The 22192-nt window shown below is 32.8% G+C and overlaps 1 protein-coding gene across 1 annotated transcript; it reads left to right on the plus strand.

Moving 5' to 3' along the window:
• Positions 1–559: 559 nt before the first annotated feature.
• On the plus strand, positions 560–5468 carry LOC142355936 (uncharacterized; the record flags this gene model as incomplete). Its single annotated transcript, XM_075407941.1, has 4 exons — positions 560–860; positions 1306–1486; positions 4717–4783; positions 5264–5468. Coding segments are annotated over 4 exons (561 nt in total), but the record flags the coding sequence as incomplete, so codon positions are not given.
• Between the last annotated feature and the right edge of the window lie 16724 nt (positions 5469–22192).

The following is a 22192-nucleotide window of genomic DNA, read 5'->3' on the forward strand; positions in this document are numbered from 1 at the left end:
AAAAAAAAATTACTGCATGAAAAATAATATGTGTAGCTTAACTCCCGCCAACAAGGTTCGCATTATACGTGATTCGAACTTCCGCGGGTTACTTGTAACATTTTATTTCGCCTAGCAAGTTGTAACCACTAAATGGGCTTTGTGGTAATTGCCTACAAATTAGCTTAAGTGTAAAGAGTGAGTATACTGCTATAGTAATTACTAGCTGTTAGCAACAAAAAGATGTCACGATTCTGCTCAGAAATATTTTAGGGATATGAGTAGTTTTCAGAATATGCAGGATAATTTCAGTCTGAGCGAACTCTATGACCCTTGTATAATCTTAATGAAGAAATATCGCATATAATGAAACCTAAAATATTCTGGAGATGCAATGCATCAGAACTGAATTAGGTTTTTACTCTTGAAATGTGCTGGTTCAGCGCTGAAATGCTCTGGGACTCAAGTCCGGGTAGAAACCTGAAATAATTCAAAATATTTTAGCACTTTTTGAACTAATGGTATGTAAGCATTACTGATCAGTGTATTGTCCAGGCAAAATTCAATATTGAATGTATAGATCGACTCTGTTTCAGACAAGTACTCAGCTTTCTACCCTCTCGGCGTCATTCTAGCCCAGATTGGGCTAATATTTGGTCTGATATTTGGAGCAGAAAAAGTCTACAACCAGAAAGACCACCACCATCACCACCATCACCATGGCAACCACAACCACCACACTAACATCAACACCCACACTCCCCATAGTCATTCCCACACCCACCTCACACACGACTCAGCAGCCAGAGGAGGGCCAGGGGGAGGGGGAGGAGGTCCAAACACTCTACCCAGAGGTGTACCATCCGGTGGTTATGGTGGAGGTAGGAGTTAATAAACTGGGAAAATACATCAAATCCATCATCTCATTTCCTCAGGGTTCAATTCATCACTCTGAAATATTCTCGTGTAAATTATTCAATTTTTTTACTGTTAAAAAAAGGCACATGATCATTACAATATTAAATCAAAAAGGCGAAATTTAAGGGATTTTTTCCAAAAAAAGTCTAGTTTCGATTTGAAGAACGAATGACACGAAAAAAAACATGCGAACAAGCCCGACAAAGTCCTTTGGGCACGCATTTTTTTAAGAAACTGAACTCAAATACCCTGGTCAACATAGACAATCAAACTAGATTCTCCCCCAACAAAATAAACATCACGACTCGCTACACTAGCTGTGAAACGTGCTTTTATTTATTTATGCAAATCGTTATTCGTTTTTCCTGTCCTGCTGTTTGTTTATAATTATTTGTTTTCTTTGAACAGAAAGCGTTGGAACTGTGCAACAGAATAGCTACTGTGTCGATCCCTCAGCTGTACATCCAAGAATGAACATCAACGTGAACACTTTGAACAGCATGGGGGGAGTAGGTGGTGGTGGGGGAGGGGGAGGTGGAACTAATTCCCTGTCTAGGATGCCAACAATGCCGCCAATTTCTCTCCTACAGTAAGTATAGGTGCGTCGTCTGCTCATATAAAAAACTATGTGGTGGGTGTTTGTTGTTCATATATTGATTATTCACATCTGTCTGCGAAATTGCACTTGATTATTTAGAAATGAAGTGAAGAATGTCTGGTTGAGCTCTCGATTATCGGAAAATTGATTGATTGAAATAATACTTAGATCACTTGCCTCGATTATCTTATTGAAGTACTGGATTTGATATACCACAAAAATTGTTCCCATGAAAATTCAACATACGTGTGTCCCCTGTCTGAAATGAAACCGGCAAAACATTCAATTTACAAGAAAAAAAGCACTAAAAACGTGAAATTTGATTTAAATTTAATCAATATTCCTGATTTAAAAACAAGCTAAAATTGACTAAAAAAAGAGACTAAACAGTATTGAACCAGAAGAGTTCATCTTAAAAAAAGAACAGTTAAAAAACTGCAAAAAGACTCAAAGAGACTCAAAAATTGGATCAACTGATAAGATAAAGCACTTATCGCAGCTGGACTGTGATGACTCGTTACTTTATTGAATGAAAACAGGTAGTTTATGAGTGATTATGTTCCTTCTGTTTTCAATGTTGAAAACGTGAGGATAATCTCAAAGAAAGCAAGAGTCATATTTAAAAAACACTTTTTTATTGATAAGTGGCTCCTTAGAGTTGCAAAATGCGAAGAAATTTACCCGCTGACTACGTTGAGCAATCTCTTTTCCTGAAGTACTGAAAACAAAAATGCTGATTTCTGTAATTTAAATTATTTTTCAGAACAAAAATAAGTTTCAAGCAATATCTTTACAATGGATGAAATATGATTTATTGGAAAAATTTATTCGGTTGCGTGGTGATGCTAGTTTACAGTGCTTTTTATCTTGATTATTGTCAGATGTTTGGCGGAAGTTATGGAAAAGAGTAGCACAACTAGTAAACGTGACTTGTACTTGTGAAACCATCGATTGTGCTCATTGCAATCGAGGAATTGAAACTTAATTTTTAATTGAAAACGTTTACGGTGAATAAAAAGGCGATGTTTCTCTGCTAAAACAATCGTAAACATCTGTTTGTTTATACATTTCAACAAAAGGAAAACTGTCGCTTGAATAAAATTTTTTGCTCAACGTTTGAGCAAAAAGAATTTTTTTCAGATCTGCACATGCATCACAAATTGTATAAGGAAAAATACGAAACCAAATAGGTATAAAATTGCCATTCAAACTGACTAAAAAAAGACATAAAATGTTACGGAATTTTTAGTTTCCTTCTTTTTGATCGTTTGTGATGATAGCTCAAGCTTTTTCATTCTTCACTTTTCGTCTGCAACAAATCTTTGTCTGCGAAAGTTATGACTATTAAAAATTTCGAAATTTTCCAGATTAGACAAGCTTTGGAAATTTTGTTTTTGTTTTTGTACAGGATTACATCTACACTAGAGAAAAAATTATTTCATTATCGATATAATGTTCAACTGCTTAAGTATGTGCAAAAAATTGTTTTCAACACTAGTTGTGATCTTAGTTTGCAAGTTTCCTGCAATCTATCGATTTATCATAACAATCTGCAGCAGTGCTGAATGGAAAACAAAATATAACAGTTGTTGTAAAACTTTTCTAAGCAAATTGTCAAATGGAAAAGACATTCAAGATGAAATTCGGAGACATGAAAATCAAAAACGATAAAAATTTTGTTTACGAAACGAAAAAAAAATACGAATCAGAAAATACCTCAAAAATTATTCATAATTTTTTTTTCGTTTCCTAAACAAATTTTTTATCGTTTTTGATTTTCATGTCTCCGAATTTCATCTTGAATGTCTTTTCCATTTGACATCTCGTTTAGAAAAGTTTTACAACAACTGTTATATTTTATTTTCCATTCAGCACTGCTGCAGATTGTTATGATAAATCGATGGATTGCAGGAAACTTGCAAACTAAGATCACGACTAGTGTTCAGAACAATTTTTTGCACATTCTTAAACAGTTGAACATTATAGCGATTATATCGATTTTTTGGTTGCATTAAAGTCCAGCCGCGTTCAATTATTTTTAACTTTCTGATAAATTACAGCATAAAAAAATTTTTACTTTCCAAAAAGAACAATTTTTTCAATTAAAATAATATTCTTTTTCTAAACACCTAAGCTTATAACTTCTAAGATAATTACTTTCAGGTTAGAATTTTCATTTATTTTTTGCGAAAATAATTCAAATTAAAACTAGGACAAGATTAATTCAAATTTTACAATTAAATTTACTCTCCCTGTGTACAAAAAAATCTGTTCAACTTTTTGCTTCTTCTTGGAACGGCTCATTTCAAAATTAATGATTTTCTCTTTACGGCAGCAAAAAAAAAAGATTTTTAAAAAAATTGACCGTTCGGTACGTTAACTTTTTAAAAGTTTCAGAGAGCAATTACAATAACTTCTGATCTTTTAAATTATTTGCTGAAAACTATTTTTATTTTTTCTTCAATAAAGAGAATTTTTCAGCTTTTTTTCCTATTTTATGCAATAACTTGTGACTAAATGATGACCAGTTATTGCAGTGACAACTAATTTTTCGAATCTTCAACAAATTAAAAAGAATCAGTATATGTCCAAAGGATCTCATAGTTATCTAAAAAAAGTGAATTGCGGAGAACAGTGTATAAAATAAATTTTTTGAGCCTCGAAAATTATATTTTAGCAAAGAAACCCAAAGCTTCTTTTCTAACTAAAATTACAGTTGTTAAGATTCTATTAAAAAATAGAGTTGATAAGATTTTTATACGTGGTACACTTCCATGGTCGTCTTTTTTCACTCCTATCTTATTGTCATGTAATTTCATCCCCTCATCATTCCACTCGATAATTTAGCAGTTGGCATTACAATCGTATTTTCTCATATTTAATCTGCGGATCATTTAATCTGATATTTTGTTGCGATAGTTTCATATGAAAACCCACAGGCCGCTGCGGATTGGCCATGGACTGCGAGACATGGCCGAAATGACAGATCATTGTAGTAACAATTATGTAAAGGCTAAAATCGGGGAAAAATGGCAGAGGGGTGGTGCAATGATAGAGGTGAAGTGATAGGGGGTAAACAAAAATTGTTTATATTCGCAAAGGAGGTCGATTGGATAAAACTGACTGAAAGGAAAAAACCAGTTTTAGGGTTCTAAATTTCCCAAACACTGATATATTTAAAGCATTTTAACTTCATGAAATAAACGTTCTGTTTATTTTAGCATGAATGACTCTTCTCCAAACGGGCGGAACCCTCATCAAAACAACAGCTTACTCTTCTCATCAAAGGTAAACTTCTTCAAACATTCTTAATAAAATATCCAAATAGTAAATGTAGTCAATTTTTGTTTAATGAAAAAACTAATATTTTTAAATGATATGGTGCTGGAATTAACTGAAAGCTGCTGGAATATAAGATGAATAATTTAATTCTATTTTTACTCTTTATGTTTCCTACTGTCGATCTGATGTAATCACATTGAAATGATGGTGTCACGGTTTTTTATCACGTTTAAACCTCTCTCATTTCACTCCCATTTTAATACATAAATTGGTACTAGGACCGCGGACTTGATATGAAACTATCAGAGTCGACCCCTGGATTTGGCGCTTAGTTATGAGAAGACATGCTTGAAATGTCGACTGCTCATTTGCGGAGTGAAATGACAGTGGGGTGAAATGATATGGGGATAAGATATGCGGGCTAAATGAATCGGGATGAAGAAAAGTAGAACTGAAAAGATATATTGTTTGAAATGTTCGTTTCAGGGTAAAATCTGACAAAACTGGCCAAATGAAGAGAAGTTCATTAAACACAGCAGTATGGATGCTTATTTAAATGAAGTCTTCAACTCTCTTTTATTTAAAATGAATTCTTAATTTTTGTTTTCTATAACAAAGCAATATAAAAGTTTGTGTATTTAGTAACTGATATTGATTAATTTTATTGAATACATTTTATCATTTTTTTTTACCTTATTCTACCATTTGGGAAGAAAAATGAAATTTTAAAAGCACATTAAGGAAACAGTTCATTGCCGACTCTTCCGTTCATGCATTCGTTTCAATTTACTTCTCAAAATCTTTTTAGTATGGGGAGTGACTCTGAATGACTCAGTGAGGGGTGAAGTGTTTATGCCTGTTGCAACCCAAGAAATCTTTTTCAATTGATTCTGACGGATAATCACTAGAATTTCATTTAAGATTGCACAGCAAACGAGCAGGAAAATCTCTTAAGTTAGATGAGGCAGAGTTTTTAATAGCAGAAAAGGAAATATCAAGCGCATTTGAAAACTTGACCTCATGTACTGATGAAAAGCTTCCCAGGCTGAGGTCCAGACCCAAAATGATCTCTGATCAGACTTTCCAGACAAATTGACCTCTGATCATACTTTGCCGAAATTTACCACTGACAATTAACAGAATTTCCATTTTACTAGCTCAATATGGCTCCATAAACATGGTAATATCGTATAATTTTCTAGAGTAAAATCTTGTAAATTTCTTTTCTGTGACTCATTTGCAAGAAATCGTTTATTTGACATGGCCATCGAATTAAAATCGATTGTTATTTTATCATCGATTTCATGATCGAATCGTTTTTGCGAATTAAGTATAATAAAAGTATTTTGTCACAGTATTCTGTAAAAAAATAGATAACATCAACGCGATTCTAATTCATTTTGTTGCCTCTTCAGTTAATTTATTTGCTGAGAATGGAAAAATTATAAATTTCTAAATTTTTCTACAGTTCTCTTTGTATCACTCTGATAATTGCTTTAAACAATTTCACATCCCTGGAAAATGAATATTGCTCCAAAATTTGGCCTCATTTGCACAGTTTATTATTCTGTGGTTGAATGCTTCGTTAAATTTTGTCCCAGTCCTTCTAGAGATTTGAATTAAACCAAAAACTCACTATAGTTTTCAGGTTGATGTAAAATTTCTCTTTCTTTAAATAGCAAAAAATGCTTTAATCTGGAAAACAACTAAGCAACGCGTTTTTGTTAATCCCGAATAGCTGGAAATAGGAATCGAACATTTTTTGTAAGCTTGAAAATACTATTATTGAAGTTGAGGGGATTCTCCCAAATCCACCAGTGATGTCAACCTATGTCAAAGTAAGCTTCTCGAGTTTTTAGAAAAATATATCCGCTTAATTTTCGCGAGAATTATAATAAAGCATCACAAAATACAACTGTCTGAGAAATTGTGTGATACTACAAAGGTTTTGATTCCGCTATTTACTTTTCCAGTGCTTAGCGGGTTCTAAATTAACATCAATTTCGTACAAACAGATTTTGAAAAAGTAAAAAAGGAAAGAACTAAGCTAAACAGCGACTGTCGTGAAATGACCGACGCAAACTAGCTCATTTGAATAGAAAATAAAGTCAAAATGGCAAAATGTGAAATAATCATATATATGTTATTTACATTCTGTATAGCAAAAAATGTAAAAATAAAATTTAATATATTTCTCTACAGAGGTTTTGGGTGTAAAATTACTCTGCTTTCGATCTGTTTCTATTCTGCTAATATTTATTCCATTCATTGTCATGCAAAAAGATAGACCAGGCCATATATCCACCCATAAATGAAGACTTTCGAACAGTGGAAGTGAGTTACTTGATATACAAATCAAGATAAAATGTTTTTCAGAATCAATAAATTTTATCCAAAAAAAAATAAAAATCGATACTATCAGCAGTTAGTTTTTCAAACACATTTGGATGTGTTTTTGAGGCAAAAATATTTTTTTTGATTATTTTTTTTGTTTATCGTATTATGTCAATGCTGTCAATGCTGTAAAAGGACTTGGAAGATGATCAATCAAAACATGAGCGACAATTAGATCAATCAAAAAAGTGCAAAATGCATTTCTAGGATATCTAGATATACAGAAATCACCTTCGAACACATTCTTTTTCCAACTACAAGCAATTTTGTGTAATTCTGGCCGTTATGAGGCGCATATGTAACTAAAACGTGTCAAACCTCGACGTTTATACAACTTTTTATAAAGTGGCAAGAGCCAGACGTCGGAAAGTGCAGAAAATGATTGCTTTGAACTTAAGGACTCCAATTTAGAAGTCGAGTTCCTATATAGGGCAATCAGGTCGAATGAAATAAAACGGAATGGTGCAAAAATAATCTATTGCAACACAAAACAACTTCATTGACACTGCCATCAAATTGTACAACGTCGAGGTGCAGAAAAACAAGGAGATTTAAATATACTTAGATATGTAGGCTGATGTCAGGTTCGGGAACTGGATAAAATTGCATTATGTCTAATTGACTGCTAAGAACAGACAACAGGGCAAGAAAAACATAAAGGAAAAATTTTCAGAAAAGGTTCTATCAAGTGAAATGTTACACATATAACACAGTTGGATAACAAAAAATTTGGATTTAACACGTTTTCAGATATTCATTTAAACGTCAGATGAAAAAAAATTAATCATGTTTCCAAGAGTTTTTATAGATATGAACTGGCTTCAGATAATATTCACACTTTAGTCAAAGAGATAGTGTTATTCTTTGATTTATCACCCAATTTTAAATATACGAACTTGCAGCAAAACGGTAGCTTTCAATGAAAAATTTTAATTCAGCTTTAACGTTTGGAATGAAGCAAAAGCAATAAAATATTGAGCAAACAATAAAAGCAAAGAACATAACATAACAATACTTAGGCTTATATTAGGTAAATATAAAAAAAACAGTCTTGAAAACAATTTAAATCAATAGTCCGGTAATTTTTAAAACTCTTTCTGGTGGTTGGATAGCCGAGAGGTGAAGTGTCTAATTGACACAGCAATGATCAATAATTCGATCTCGGGCCTCCATGATGCTGTTTGTGTTTGGGTAAGCACTTAGCTAGCCATGGCTTCTTGTAGACCATAGCTCTGTCACTCTTGACCTAAAAGATGATACCACGTTAAAGTTTCAGACGCTAAAAAAGTAGACAACGTCACCAAAAAAGAGCATCTTTGCTCAGAAAATGAAGAGTCTGAATTATGGGGAGTAAAAAAAAAAAACATCTGCAAAAAATGTAACTGTTATTAGGCTTTAAGGCATCAGATTTAAAGTCTAATTTTGCACCTCTGCAATTACGCGGAAAAAAAACTATTAGGATCTTTTCTGCTAGCCTCCCGTCTCCCAGCCATATATAGACGTTTTTTAGCACCCTCAAAATCTAAGTTTTAACAAATTGTAAGAGTTATATTTGCATTTCATTGAAACAAAAGTTTCTAGGTAGACTGAGGGCACTTTTTGAAAAGTTTTTTTTTAAATCGAGCCTTTATTGTGGCCAATAGCACCGAAAAAGATATAATACAGAAATTTTTGTCGATGCTTACCTTATATGAAACAAATTTCTGTTGAAATACGTATAACTTTCAAACCACAGCAGTGCTAGCTTTTAATAAAAGAAATATTGGTCATATATGTTCATGTAAAAATACTTGACTTCGACAGAATGTTTAAATACGTATAAAGGGGAGTGCTATCGGAAAATATCCACTTATTTTCGATATTATTAAACTCCCACAAAAAAGTAGAAGCAAGCGAAACTGACAGCTAGTAGAAGAGAACAGCTGAAAAAGGGATACTGTTAATGCACTTCATACTAAAATCTTATTGTTGCTTATTGTTGCGATTACACGGAAACACAACCATTTTAAATAATACTATTTCCCCTAAAAGTAATGAAGCACTCACTAATATTTATTGCTGTAATAATGGTCGCAGCAGAGTGAAATTTTTAATAATGAAATTTCTGCCCAGCAAAACAATATTCCGAAGGGAACAAAATTTTTTCAAACAATTTTATAATAAAGACACACAAAAAGTACTTGTTAAATCTTCTATAAACACGTTGCTGGCTTGGAGGTGCAAACAGTTAAATCTCGAAAAAATATTGACAGAATGTTGATAGAGAATAAACTAGAAAAATTCGTTGGGAACAATATGGAACAAGAATTGGGTGATGAAACACACGGAAGTGACCTCTGATCAGGCTCAATTTGAAAGCACACAAATTGTTTTCAGAACAAAATATAGCGCCTGGAATCTGGTGCGAGCGCACCAATGTCTGGACAATGGTTTGATTTGGGTCTGATCAGAGGTCACAAGAAAAGACTCGAGTGCATTTTTGTTCAAGTATTTTGTAAAATTATTGAGATATATTAGCCAAGAGGCATCAATAAAGCAGCTTTCAGATCAAAGACTAATCTACAGTCTTATGGCGCTGATCAGAACCAAGAGTTCCAGCAGATAGCAGAAGACGGTCTCCTCTATTTTTTTCAGGAACATGCACCAATGGCATAATAAAAGAAATATTTTTCAACATATTGGTCTTTTTTATTGGCGGTACTCTTAGGATGTGTTTTTCTGAATTGAATACATTACTATGAACATGAAATTTTCAGAAAAGAATAAATTATAGCAAATTTGAGAGATTTAATTATATTTAAGTGCATTCTCTGATCACAATAATTCGAGAGAACGTGAGCGGAGAGGCAATTTAGCGCATATTATAGCGCACTTCATAGATTAGAGTCAATTTATAGCGCACTTGAGTTTGATTGGAGAAAATTTGAGCACACCTGAGTTTTTTCAGAGGTGATTTTGAGCTCAAATTATTCTTTTCACAGGAGCAATTGGGCGCACAGTTATCTGATCAGGTGTGACTTTCAAGCGCACGATAGTCTGATCAAAGATAATTTTGTGCACAAAAGGTATAGACAATTATCTGGACAAAATCTCACCCTCGCTGTAGAAAATGGTCTCATCAATGACCTCTTTCAGTCTGGGGTGCTCTGATCAGAGGCTAATTTAAGCGTACAAACGTCTGGTCAAAGGTCCTAAAGTAATCTGAACCAGGGTCAGACAAAAGTACAGACAATGGTCTGATTTTGGTCTGATCAGTGGTTCCTTTATTTCCGTCTGTGCTGGAAAAGTCTGATCAAAGACACCTTCAAGCGCATTTTGAGTGGTGTAGGTTATGAAAAAAAAGAAGCGTTGAATTGTTTTTGTTCCAATTTTTCAGCTAAAATTTTTGCTAAGTTTTTTAAAATTCAGCCTTTTTTCATCAAAAACAGCAGAAAATTAGCTTCTGTAGAAACCTAAATACTGCCGACACAATCTTGGTTAACTCCAAAAAGATCTAGCTTTAAATTGCGCTTCCTTTTAGAAAGTTTTTGAGTTCAAAAATTAACGGTTCTCAGCTATTTTAACTTGAGAATTTTTTATAATGGGTCATTTACTTTTGAAACTAGGAATTTTTCGGTCAAAATATTCACATATATATATATATATATATATATATATATATATATATATATGTGTAAATGTATATATATATATATATATATATATATATATATATATATATATATATATATATATATATGTATGTATATATATATATATATATATATATATATATATATATATTATATATATATATATATATACATGATATTCGGAACAATTTTGTGTTCCTAATGGATCTACAATAATAGCAAGGCTAGTTTTTGTCACATCGTTGATTGTTACAATCCAATATTGATTAAAATTAAAAACGTTCGTTGTCTTTTTTTAAAAAATGAATTTTTGCTTTGTTTTATGTTATTTACAGAAGAGAAAAATTCAATTCAACTAAGGATATGGGGAAACTATAAAGTTTTTTAGTCAAAATTTTATGGTCTTCTGCCTTTTAAAAACACTTGTCTTCAAAATAAACAACGGCCTATTGAGCTTTTTTTCATTATTTGGTCAACCCGTTGCTTAATGTCAGCCAAAATAGGTAACAGTGGCTTTCTAATAGATTAAAATTGAATATATTTTTGCGTTTATACGTCTTAGAAAGTTTTTCCTCTCTGATATTACCAATTTGATTTAAAAAATCAATTTTTGGTACATTATAGCAGTTTTGAGTCTTTTTGTCTCGTCACCTTATTGTCAAGTCGGACATCACATTTACCCAGTCCTATGAGATAGAGGTCGAAAATCACACTATTATTGTTGAAGAAATGTTCAATTGAACATATATAAAATTTTTAGTGCATTGCTTATTGCATTAGCAAGCTCAACACCGGTTTTTTGCAAAAGTTCTTTTATTATTTGATTTTTATCTGTATTTGTTGTTTTTTTGTAGAGGTATGACATATTCTTCAAAAAAATGACAGCTCCCGATGACTTCCCATGGAGAAATAAATGAATTCATTTGTTGATTTTCATTGATTGCCCATTTTTACTTTGAAATTAATTGTTTTTGCAAAATATTTGCATGTTTCAGCGTAGTTCTTTTCGTGTTTTGCTAACTTTTTACCTAGTGTCATGATTTAGAAGTCACAATTATATTTATCGGTTTTCAAAGAAGGTGCAATTGATTATTTTTTAAGCTTTACGGAATAGATTTTGGATTTAACGGCTACGACACTATTATCTGGCAAAATATGATTTTACTTTCATTTCGTCTGTTTTTGTCATTTGTTTTTGTAGACATATGACATATTCTAGACAACGATAGATGTTTCAGCTGACAACTAATGGTTTTCTTTTTTGAAAAGCTTTTTATAAAAAAATGAACGCATTTTTTAACTTGGCCGTTTTTGTTCATTTTTGTCTACTTGTTACCGAGTTTCAATAAAGACTGTTCCCCTGTTTTTTTTGTGGTGAAGTACATCTGATTTGTATAGTTTAGTTTTACTTGAAGCTATTTCGAATTTGTTATTAAATAATTTCTTATTTGAGTTCGAAGCAATTTTTTTAGTATTACATCAATTATATCTTAACAATATTTCAATTTTTCCATCTCTTTCTCATTTGGTAGACAATTAAGCTAAAACATTGGGTGAGCGGGTTGGAGCATTTTGTGGAAACGCACGTTATCGAACCTCTTGTTTAAATCGGGCTCGTTAGGGTTAGACAAAATTAGGTATGGGGCTGAGAAGCTCAAAATTTTGAGCTCAAAAACCTTGCATCATAATACTGTGAAGTGCGTTGAAATTTTTAACGAAATTCGGGAAAATTCAGAGTATCCTGACATATTTTCTTTGCCTCACAGAGCTTTTCAGCGCATTTTCTATTGAGGCGTTCATTGATTACGAGTCGATTTAATAAGAATCTCATGAACCAATGGCGCAGAAAATGAATAAAAGAAAAAAAAACCTTGATGAATGAATAAAGAAATGAATAAAAACCTTGATAAAAGAAAGTCAACTGGAAGTTAGAAGTCAACTGTATGGATAAACCTTTTTTTGTCGTTTTATTCGCTTCTTTTTGAATTCGAATACTGAGCAAGTCTTTTTTGACCTTTTTTTTCTCTGAAGCTGTTACATTACTGGATATTCTTTCAAATCTCACAGTCACTGGGTATCTTATCAAACGACGATCAAAAAATCTTTTGTTTTTTGAATTCATCTCGATCATTTTTCGTTTTTCAAAGGCATCAAAAGAAGATATAAAATTCTTATTGGGTATTCTGCCTGCTTCATCACCGGTGAGATCACTCCTATCTTATCTACTCACTTTTTTTAAATTTCTTTTTCAGGTCGAACGAAAAATAATGCTATAGACAATTAGAGCAAATACGCATTATCACCATGTTTTCTAAAAAAGTTCTCGAGAAATGCAACAAAGAGGAACTAATTGCAAAGCTTTTGGAGACCTGTAAAAAAATACAAGAAAAAGACAATATCATAACAAAACTTGAAAAAGATCTTGCAAAAATTAACTGTCGGACATCAAAAAGAAACTATTCATTGCATGGAAAAAGATATCGAATTTTTCAAAACACAAACTTCTTAAGTTATTGATAATTTACTTGAGAGACAGGAGACGTCAAAAAGCAACAGTCGTGTTGATCCTCCACTGAAAATTTATCAACCAAAAATGGTTCCCCGATTTGCCAAGCAATTAGTTATATCTGATAGTACTTTTCGGAAAGTAAATCAGCATGACATTTCGCAGCAGACTGCAATCGAATCATATTCATCTGCAACAATAGGAGATATTTCTAATGTAGTTGATTGCTATTCCCCTGGAGCCAAAACGGAAACATTAATTGTACACGTCGGTCATAATTCAATTGACAAAAGTGTTTCTGGACAGGAGGCAGCGACTCAACTCGAAGAAACAAACGACAAATGTATGCAAAAATTCAAACCTCATCGTGTTGCTATAAGCAAAATTGGTCCGGTAAAAGATGGTTGCTATGGAAGGAAAACAAACAACGAGGAAATAACAAAATTCAATGACCATCTAGAAATAATAAGCCTGGAGCTTGATGGATCCTATCCGTGGTCACGGATTGAGGTTTTGGAAAATGCGCTATCAATTGATGATATATGTTTTGATGTGCATCCCAATAATGGCGGTATAAAAAAATCTGGTAGAAAACATACGTCATTATAATATAACACATAACCTACCGGCATCACAGAATACAGTTCAACCTCGAAAATTGTATAGAAATTTGAACTTTGCTCGAGTTGAGTAAATTTTTTTAAATGATACTTTTACCGTTTGTTTTAACTTTCTGGTTTTTTTGGGAAACATGAAAGACCAGGTATACATTAAGCAACGTTACTTAAATCAAATAATTAAGAAATATGATAATTTAGAAAATGTGCTGATTTATTTCCAGAGAATGCTGATTTTATTATTCATTGCGGCTGTTCGTAGTGTTTCAAGTTTTCCCAGCAGAAAGATTTTGCTTCTCTGTGGTGACATAGAAAAAAATCCTGGACCCTATGAATCAAAACTTTCTTCTTTGGATGATGCTATTTTTGGCGCTCAAACTGGCATTAAATTTCTACTTTTCAACACTCGTAGCATACAAAATAAGTATCAAGATATATCAAACTTGCTCCAGCAGCTGGATTCGGAAACTTTTGTTATAGTAACAGAAACTTGGATGAGCGAAGATCGAAGCTGGAATATAAACCTCAGCGCTGAGCAATATTTTTTGCATAAAAATTGGTCACATCAAACAGGAGCAGCTAAGGGTGGGGGTGTCGGAATATGGATATACGTAGAAGAGAATTTGAGTTAGCTGATCCGAAATTTTTTGAAACTTTGTGGCTGGAGCTAGGCATCCCTTTAACTGAAAAATGTCTCATTAACATCTCCTGTTGTCCACATCAAAGCCTGGGTGACTTCTTTTTAGACCAATTAAGTGCAGAGGTTTCTAATGCGTTCTCAGCTACAGATAATATTCTCTTATTTGGTGATTATAACATTGATATGTTGAGCGTAAATGGGCAGAAAAGCCTTCAGAATTTTGCGGCAGGACTAGGATTACAGTTATCTAACATTGATATCTAACCTACACGCATAAGCAACAACAAAAAAAGTTGGATAGATCACTGTTTCTCGACTAATGACCAAATCACTAGTTGGAAAGTCCGCTTACCTCCTTTCGATATTGATCATAATGTAATATTGTTTCAGAGCAAACTTTTTTGTTAGAAGAAAAACAAAATTTTTTTTAAACGAGATACAAAAGATTTTGTCGAGGAAAAATTTAATAGAGATCTGGCTCTTGCAGATTGGAGAACAGTTTATCAACAAAGAAACTGCGAAGAAATGTTTGCAGAGTTTAACAAAATTTTTCTGACAATACTCGAGAAAATTGCACCAACAGAGAAGAAATTAGTTTCTAATATAAAGAAGACTACTTCAGAAAAACCTTGGGTGACGAAAGAAATTAAACATTTAGTTGCTGAGAAACATCGTTACTTCAATGAGTACAAATTGACACAAAGTGCTGAATCTTTTGCGTCATTTAAAAAATATCGCAACCTTGTAAACCGAAAGTTAAAAGAAGCACAAAATCAATTTTCAGAGGATTTTTTAAAGAAAATTGAAACCACAAAAAAGAAATGGAATTTCATTAAGAAAAAAATTGGAAAGAAAAATAACAGTCCAAATATCACTGAAATTGATGAGAATGGTGAAAAAACGAAAGACAAAAAATCAATATGTAACGCTTTTAAAAGAGTTTTCAGCTAAATGGGCATCTAGAGAGGGCAGGTTGTTCCATTGAACGTCGAAAAAATAGAGCGAACTTTTCAAGAGTTTAATTTTAGACCTTTTACTTTGAAATATATAAAGTTATTGACAATCTAGACAACCACAAAGCACCAGGGCCGGGATACATCAATGCTTGGGCATTGAAATCCGGAAAATATGGTATTGGGACACATCTTCAGATTATATTTAAAGATCGTATTCAAGAGAAAGTTTTTCCAACAATTCTTAAGGATGCACACATCACACCAATTTTCAAAAAAGGAGATGTTTCTGTTTTAACTAATTATGGTCCAATTTCTGTAACACCAACTTTTGCAAAAGATTTGAAAGCATTTTACTTAATCAGTTATTAGAACATCTTGAAAAATTTGCGCTCTTGAACAAAAAACAATTCGGTTTCCAATCCCGAAAGTCGTCAACTGATGCTGTCCTTTACTTTTTTGAAAAAATAATAGGAAATATGCAAGACAACGACACAGGTGCTGTGTTCTTAGATCTTGCAAAAGCTTTCAATTCAATTTCACATGAGATCTTTCTCAAGAAATATGAAAATTTCAACCTCTCTCAATCAACAATTTCACTTCTCAAATCTTTTCTCGAAAATCGAACACAATGCGTAAAACTGGGTATTGATTTATCAGATAAATTAACTATTAATCATGGTGTTCCACAAGGAACTGTGTTCGGAACTCTTATTTTTCTGTTATATATCAACGATTTTTCTGAAAAGCTGGAAGGTGAAAATGATGTTGTTCAATTTGCGGATGACACTAGTATTATATGCAAATTTGAACGTAATGAAAATATTCCCTAAAAAATTGAAAAAATATTAAAACAAACAGACAAATACCTGACAGAGAATTAACTCACATTAAATGCCGATAAAACAGAAATGTTATTCTTTACAGATCATACTAATTCGGATCCAGAAAATTCTTTTAAAGGCAAAGTTATCAAACCAGCTCATGCATGTCGTTATCTGGGAGTACAAATTGATTCAAATTTAACCTCTGAAAATCACCTGAATTCAGTTTTAAGCAAAATGGCCAATGCAATTCGTTCTTTGTATCTTGTAAGAAATCAAAAACCTTTGAAAGCAAGAATTGATGTTTTCAAGTCAGTTGTACTCTCTCATCTTTCTTTCAGTGGAGTATTCCTCCAAACTTACAGTGAAAAACTTAAACCGCATAAACAGGCAAATTAACTGGGGAATAAAAGTTTGTTATTTTCTTCAAAAAAATGACCCATCCATTGATCTTCTCATTAAAGATCGTATCCTGCCAGCCGAATTTTTTATCTCAAAAGTTAGCCTAATGAAGCTACAAACAGACATAAGACAATGGGAAACATCCGAAAATTTTAAAATGTTTTCTAGTCGCCATAACGCTAGACAGAACAAGAGAACAAATCAAATTATTATAAAAAAGAAAACGAAAACGAAGTGGAGTAACAAACCTTTAATCTTGAAAAGCGTTCAAAAATGGAAGAAATTGCCCTCTTCAATGAGAACTTTTAACAGTAAAACTTGCTTTAAAAATGTTTTAACCGAGTTTTTGCTCGATCAACACAGGAAAGTACCCGTTAGACAAATAGGAGCCTTCAAATCCTATTTTTACCTATAAAAACGAACAGCCACAATTTGAAGATTACTATATTAATAACAATGCTGATTAATTTGTTTAACATTTTGGAGCATGTAGATATCTAACCTTAGGGTTATAGTCTGAGTAATTTACATGTTTAAAAAAATAAGAATATGTATGACGCTGTTCTGGACTTTGACGAGGCATAAAAAGGAATTGAGCCCAAAGGAATTGATTTTCTGATAATTCAGCAGCTTTGATTGCATTCCCAGTGCTTTCATCGCATCATTAGTAAGGTTTTTGAAATGAATTCTTAAAAAAAATGCGTTCAGAATTCTTGAGATGAATTCTCAACGCATTTGTTCAGAATTCATAATTACGGGATCGGGATTGATTGCCCATGGTCACTTTTTATGCAGTATTGTTTTGAAACATGGGAATTACTCAGACTATCACCCTAAGGTTAGATATCTACAGGCTCTAAAATGTTAAATAAATTAATCAGCATTCTTAATATCATAATAATCTTCAAATTGTGGCTGTTCGTTTTCATAGGTAAAAATAGGACTTGAAGGCTCCTATTTGTCTATTAACGGGTACTTTCTTGTGTTGATCGAGCAGAAACTCGGTTAAAACATTTTTAAAGCAAGATTTACTGTTAAAATTTCTTATTGAAGAGGGCAAATTTCTTCCATTTTTGAACGCTTTTCAAGATTAAGGATTTGTTGCTCCACTTCGTTTTCGTTTTCTGTTTTATAATAATTTGATTTGTTCTCTTGTTCTGTCTAGCGTTATGGCGACTAGAAAACATTTTAAAATTTTCAGATGTTTCCCATTGTCTTATGTCTGTTTGCAGCTTCATTAGGCTAACTTCTGAGATAAACAATTCGGCCGGCATGATACGATTCTTAATGAGAAGATCAATGGATGGGTCATTTTTTTGACGGAAATAAGAAACTCTTATTACCCAGTTAATTTGCCTCTTTATGCGGTTTATGTTTTTCACTGTAAGAGTTTGAAGGAATACTCCACTGAAAGAACGATGAGAGAGTACAACTGACTTGAAAACATCAATTCTTACTTTCAAAGGTATTTGATTTCTTACAAGATAAAAAAAGGAATTTCATTAGCAATTTTGCTTAAAACAGAGTTCAGGTGATTTTCAAAGGTTAGGTTTGAATCACTTTGTACTCCCAAATAACAACATGCATGAGCTGGTTTGATAATTTCGCCTTTAAAAGAAAACTCTGGATCCGAATTAGTATGATTTGTAAGGAATAACATCTCTGTTTTATCGGCATTTAAAGTGAGTTGATTCTCTGTTATGTATTTGTCTGGTTGTTCTAATACTTTCATTACGTTCAAATTTACAGTTTTACGCATTGTGTTCGATTTTCGAGAAAAGATTTGAGAAGTAAATTTGTTGATTGAGAGAGGTTGAAATTTTCAGCTTTCTTGAGAAAGATCTCATGTAAAACTGAATTGAAAGCTTTTGCAAGATCTAAGAACACAGCACCTGTGTCGTTGTTATCTTCCATATTTCCTGTTAATTTTTCAATAAAATAAAGCACAGCATCAGTAGACGACATTCTAGATTGGAAACCGAATTGCTTTTTGTTCAAGAGCGCAAATTTTTCAAGATATTCTACTAAATGATTAAGTAAAAGCCTTTCAAAAACTTTTGCGAACGTTGGTGTTACAGAAATTGGACGATAAATAGTTAAAACAGAAACATCTCCTTTCTTGAAAATTGGTGTGATGTGCGCATCCTTAAGAATTGTTGGAAAAACTTTCTCTTGAATACAATCTTTAAATATAATCTGAAGATGTGTCCCAATACCATTTTTTCCGGATTTCAATGCCCAAGCATTGATGTATCCCGGCCCTGGTAATTTGTGGTTGTCTAGATTGTCAATAACTTTATAGATTTCCCTTAAAGTAAAAGGTCTAAAGTTACACTTTTGAAATTTTCGCTCTATTTTTTTGACGTTCAATGGAACAATCCGCTGAAAACTCTGTTAAAAGCGTTACATATCGATTTTTGTCTTTCGTTTTTCTACCATTCTCATCAATTTAAGTCATGTTTAGACTTTTGTTTTTCTTTCCGATTTTTTTCTTAATTTATTTCAATTTCTTTTTTGAGGTTTCAATTTTCTTAGAAAAATCCTATGCAAATTGATTTTGTGCTTCTTTTAACTTTCGATTTACAAGGTTGCGATACTTTTTAAATGACATAAATGATTCAACACTTTGTGTCAATTTGTAGTCATTGAAGTGCCGATGTTTCTCGGCAACTAAATTTTGGATTTCTTTTGTCACCCAAGGTTTTTCTGAAGTAGTCTTTTTTATATTAGAAACTAATTTCTTCTTTGTTGGTGCGTGCGTTTTTCTCGAGTATTGTCAAAAAAAATCTGTTAAATTCTGCAAGCATTTCATCACAGTTTCTTTGTTGTTAAACTGTTCTCCAATCTGCAAGGGCCAGATCTCTATTAAATTTTTCATCAAAAATATTTTTTTATCTCGTTTAACAAAATAATTTTGTTTTTCTTCTGACCATAAAAGTTTGCTCTGAAAAAAAAGTACATTATGATTGAAATCGAAAGGAGGTAAGCAGACTTTCCAAGTAATGATTTGCTCATTAATCGAAAAACAGTGATCTATCAAACTTTTTTATTGTTGCTTTTGCGTGTAGGAATGTCATTGTTAGACACCTGTAACCCTAGTCCCTCCGCAATTTTCTGAAGGCTTTTCTTCCCATTTACACTCAACATATCAATGATATAATCACCAAATAAGAGAATATTATCTGTAGCTGAGAACGCATCAGAAACCTCTGCACTTAATTCGTCTGAGAAGAAGTCACCCATGCTTTGATGTGGACAATAGGATATGTTAATGAGACCTTTTTCCGTTATTGGGTTGTCTAGTTCCAGCCACAACGTTTCAAAAAAATTCGGATCAGCTAACTCAAGTTCTCTTTTGGTTTTAAAATTTATGTTCTGAGGAATCCATATTCCTACACCCCTACCCTTAGCTGCTCCCGTTTGATGTGACCGATTTTTATGCAAAAAATTGTGCTCAGCGCTGAGGTTAAAATTTAGGCTTTGTTCTTCGCTCATCCAAGTTTCAGTTACTATAACAAAAGTTTCCGAATCCAGCTGTTGGAGCGATTTTGATATATCTTGATACCTATTTTGTATGCTGCCAGCGTTGAAAAGTAGAAATTTAATGCCATTTTGAGCGCCAAAAATAGCATTATCCAAAGTAGAAATTTTTGAAGCCTCAAAGGGTCCAGGATTTTTTTTATGTCAGCACAAATAAGCAAAAAACTTCTGTTAGGAAAAAGCGAAACACAACGAACAGCCGCAATGAATAATAAAATCAGCATTCTCTGGAAAAAAATCAACACATTTTCTAAATTATCATGTTTCTTATCTACTTGAGTTAAGTAACGTTGCTTAATGTATACTTGGTCTTTCACATTTCCCAAAAAAAACCAGAAAGTTAAAACAAACGGTAAAAATAACCTGTCAAAAAAATTTACTCAACTCAAGCAAAATTCAAATTTCTATGTAATTTCTGAGGTTGAACTGTATTCTGTGATGCTAGTAGGTTATGTGTTTATGTGTTATATTATATTGACGTATGTTTTCCACCAGATTCTCTATACCGCCATTATTGGGATGCACTACATCAAAACATATATCACCAATTGATAGCGCTTTTTCCAAAACTTCAATCCGTGACCAAGGATAGGATCCATCAAGCTTCAGGCTTATCATTTCTAGATGGTCATTGTATTTAGATATTTCCTCGTTGTTTGTTTTCGTTCCATAGCAACCGTCTTTTACCGGACCAATTTTGCATATAGCAACAGGATGAGGATTGAATTTTTGCATACATTTGTTGACTGTTTCTTTGAGTTGAGTCGCTGCCTCCTGTCCAGAAACACCTTTGTCAATTGAATTATGACCGACATGTACAATTAATGTTTCTGTTTTCGCTCCAGAAGAATAGCAATCAACTACATTAGAAATGTCTCCTATTGTTGCAGATGAATATGATTGGATTGCAGTCTGCTGCGAAATGTCATGCTGATTTAAAATGTCATGCTGATTTACCTTCCGAAAAGTGCTATCAGATATAACTAATTGCTTGGCAAATCGGGGTACTACTTTTGGTTGATAAATTTTCAGTGGAGGATTAACACGCCTGTTGCTTTTTGACGTCTCCTGTCTCTCAAGTAAATTATCAATAACTTAAGAAGTTTGTGTTTTGAAAAATTCGATATGTTTTTCCATGCGATCAATAGTTTCTTTTTGATGTCCGATAGTTAGTTTTTGCATTTCTTAGTTAACCAGATCTTTTTCGAGTTTTGTTATGATATTGTCTTTTTCTTGTATTTTTTCATAGGTCTCCAAAAGCTTTGCAATTAGTTCTTCTTTGTTGCATATCTCGAGAACTTTTTTTGAAAACATAGTGATAACGCGTATTTGCCCTAATTGAGACTTAAGAAAATCTCAAGCATTTTCACTTTTCGCTTGTGACCTGAAAATGAAAATAAAAAAAAGTGAGTAGAGATAAGATATATCTCGAAATCTTAGTGGTAAATTTTTTACACATTTAATTTCTGTCTGTTCTCGTCAACAACCGAATTCTTGAAAGATCCCCGGTTCAAGAAGTAAGTGCCCTTTCAGAGCACTTTTTTTTAAAAAAAAAATACGCTCTGAGTGAGTTCAAATCATGAATGAAACCAAAATGCGCGGAAACCAGCGGATTTTTTTTCAAAAAATAAGCGCAATTCTTTCACATAAAATTAACAGACCTAGGTCAATTTACAGTTTAGCAACTAAAGTCATGGATTCGTGCAGTTATGGAATATTTCTTCCATTCTCTGTACTGAGTTCTATGTTCAACCTAAGGCAAGTAGAATCTGCAGGAGGTATTTGCAATAGAGTAGATATGTCTGACGTGCGTATATGTTCAACGTAAACATGAATGTCGACAGTTTAATCCAGGTTATATAAACTGTAAATACCTTTGAATTAGAAGACCTAAAGCCACACACGAA

This window comes from Convolutriloba macropyga, unplaced genomic scaffold (assembly GCF_964194025.1).
Source record: "Convolutriloba macropyga unplaced genomic scaffold, txConMacr16.3 SCAFFOLD_3396, whole genome shotgun sequence".
NCBI lineage: Eukaryota > Metazoa > Xenacoelomorpha > Acoela > Convolutidae > Convolutriloba > Convolutriloba macropyga.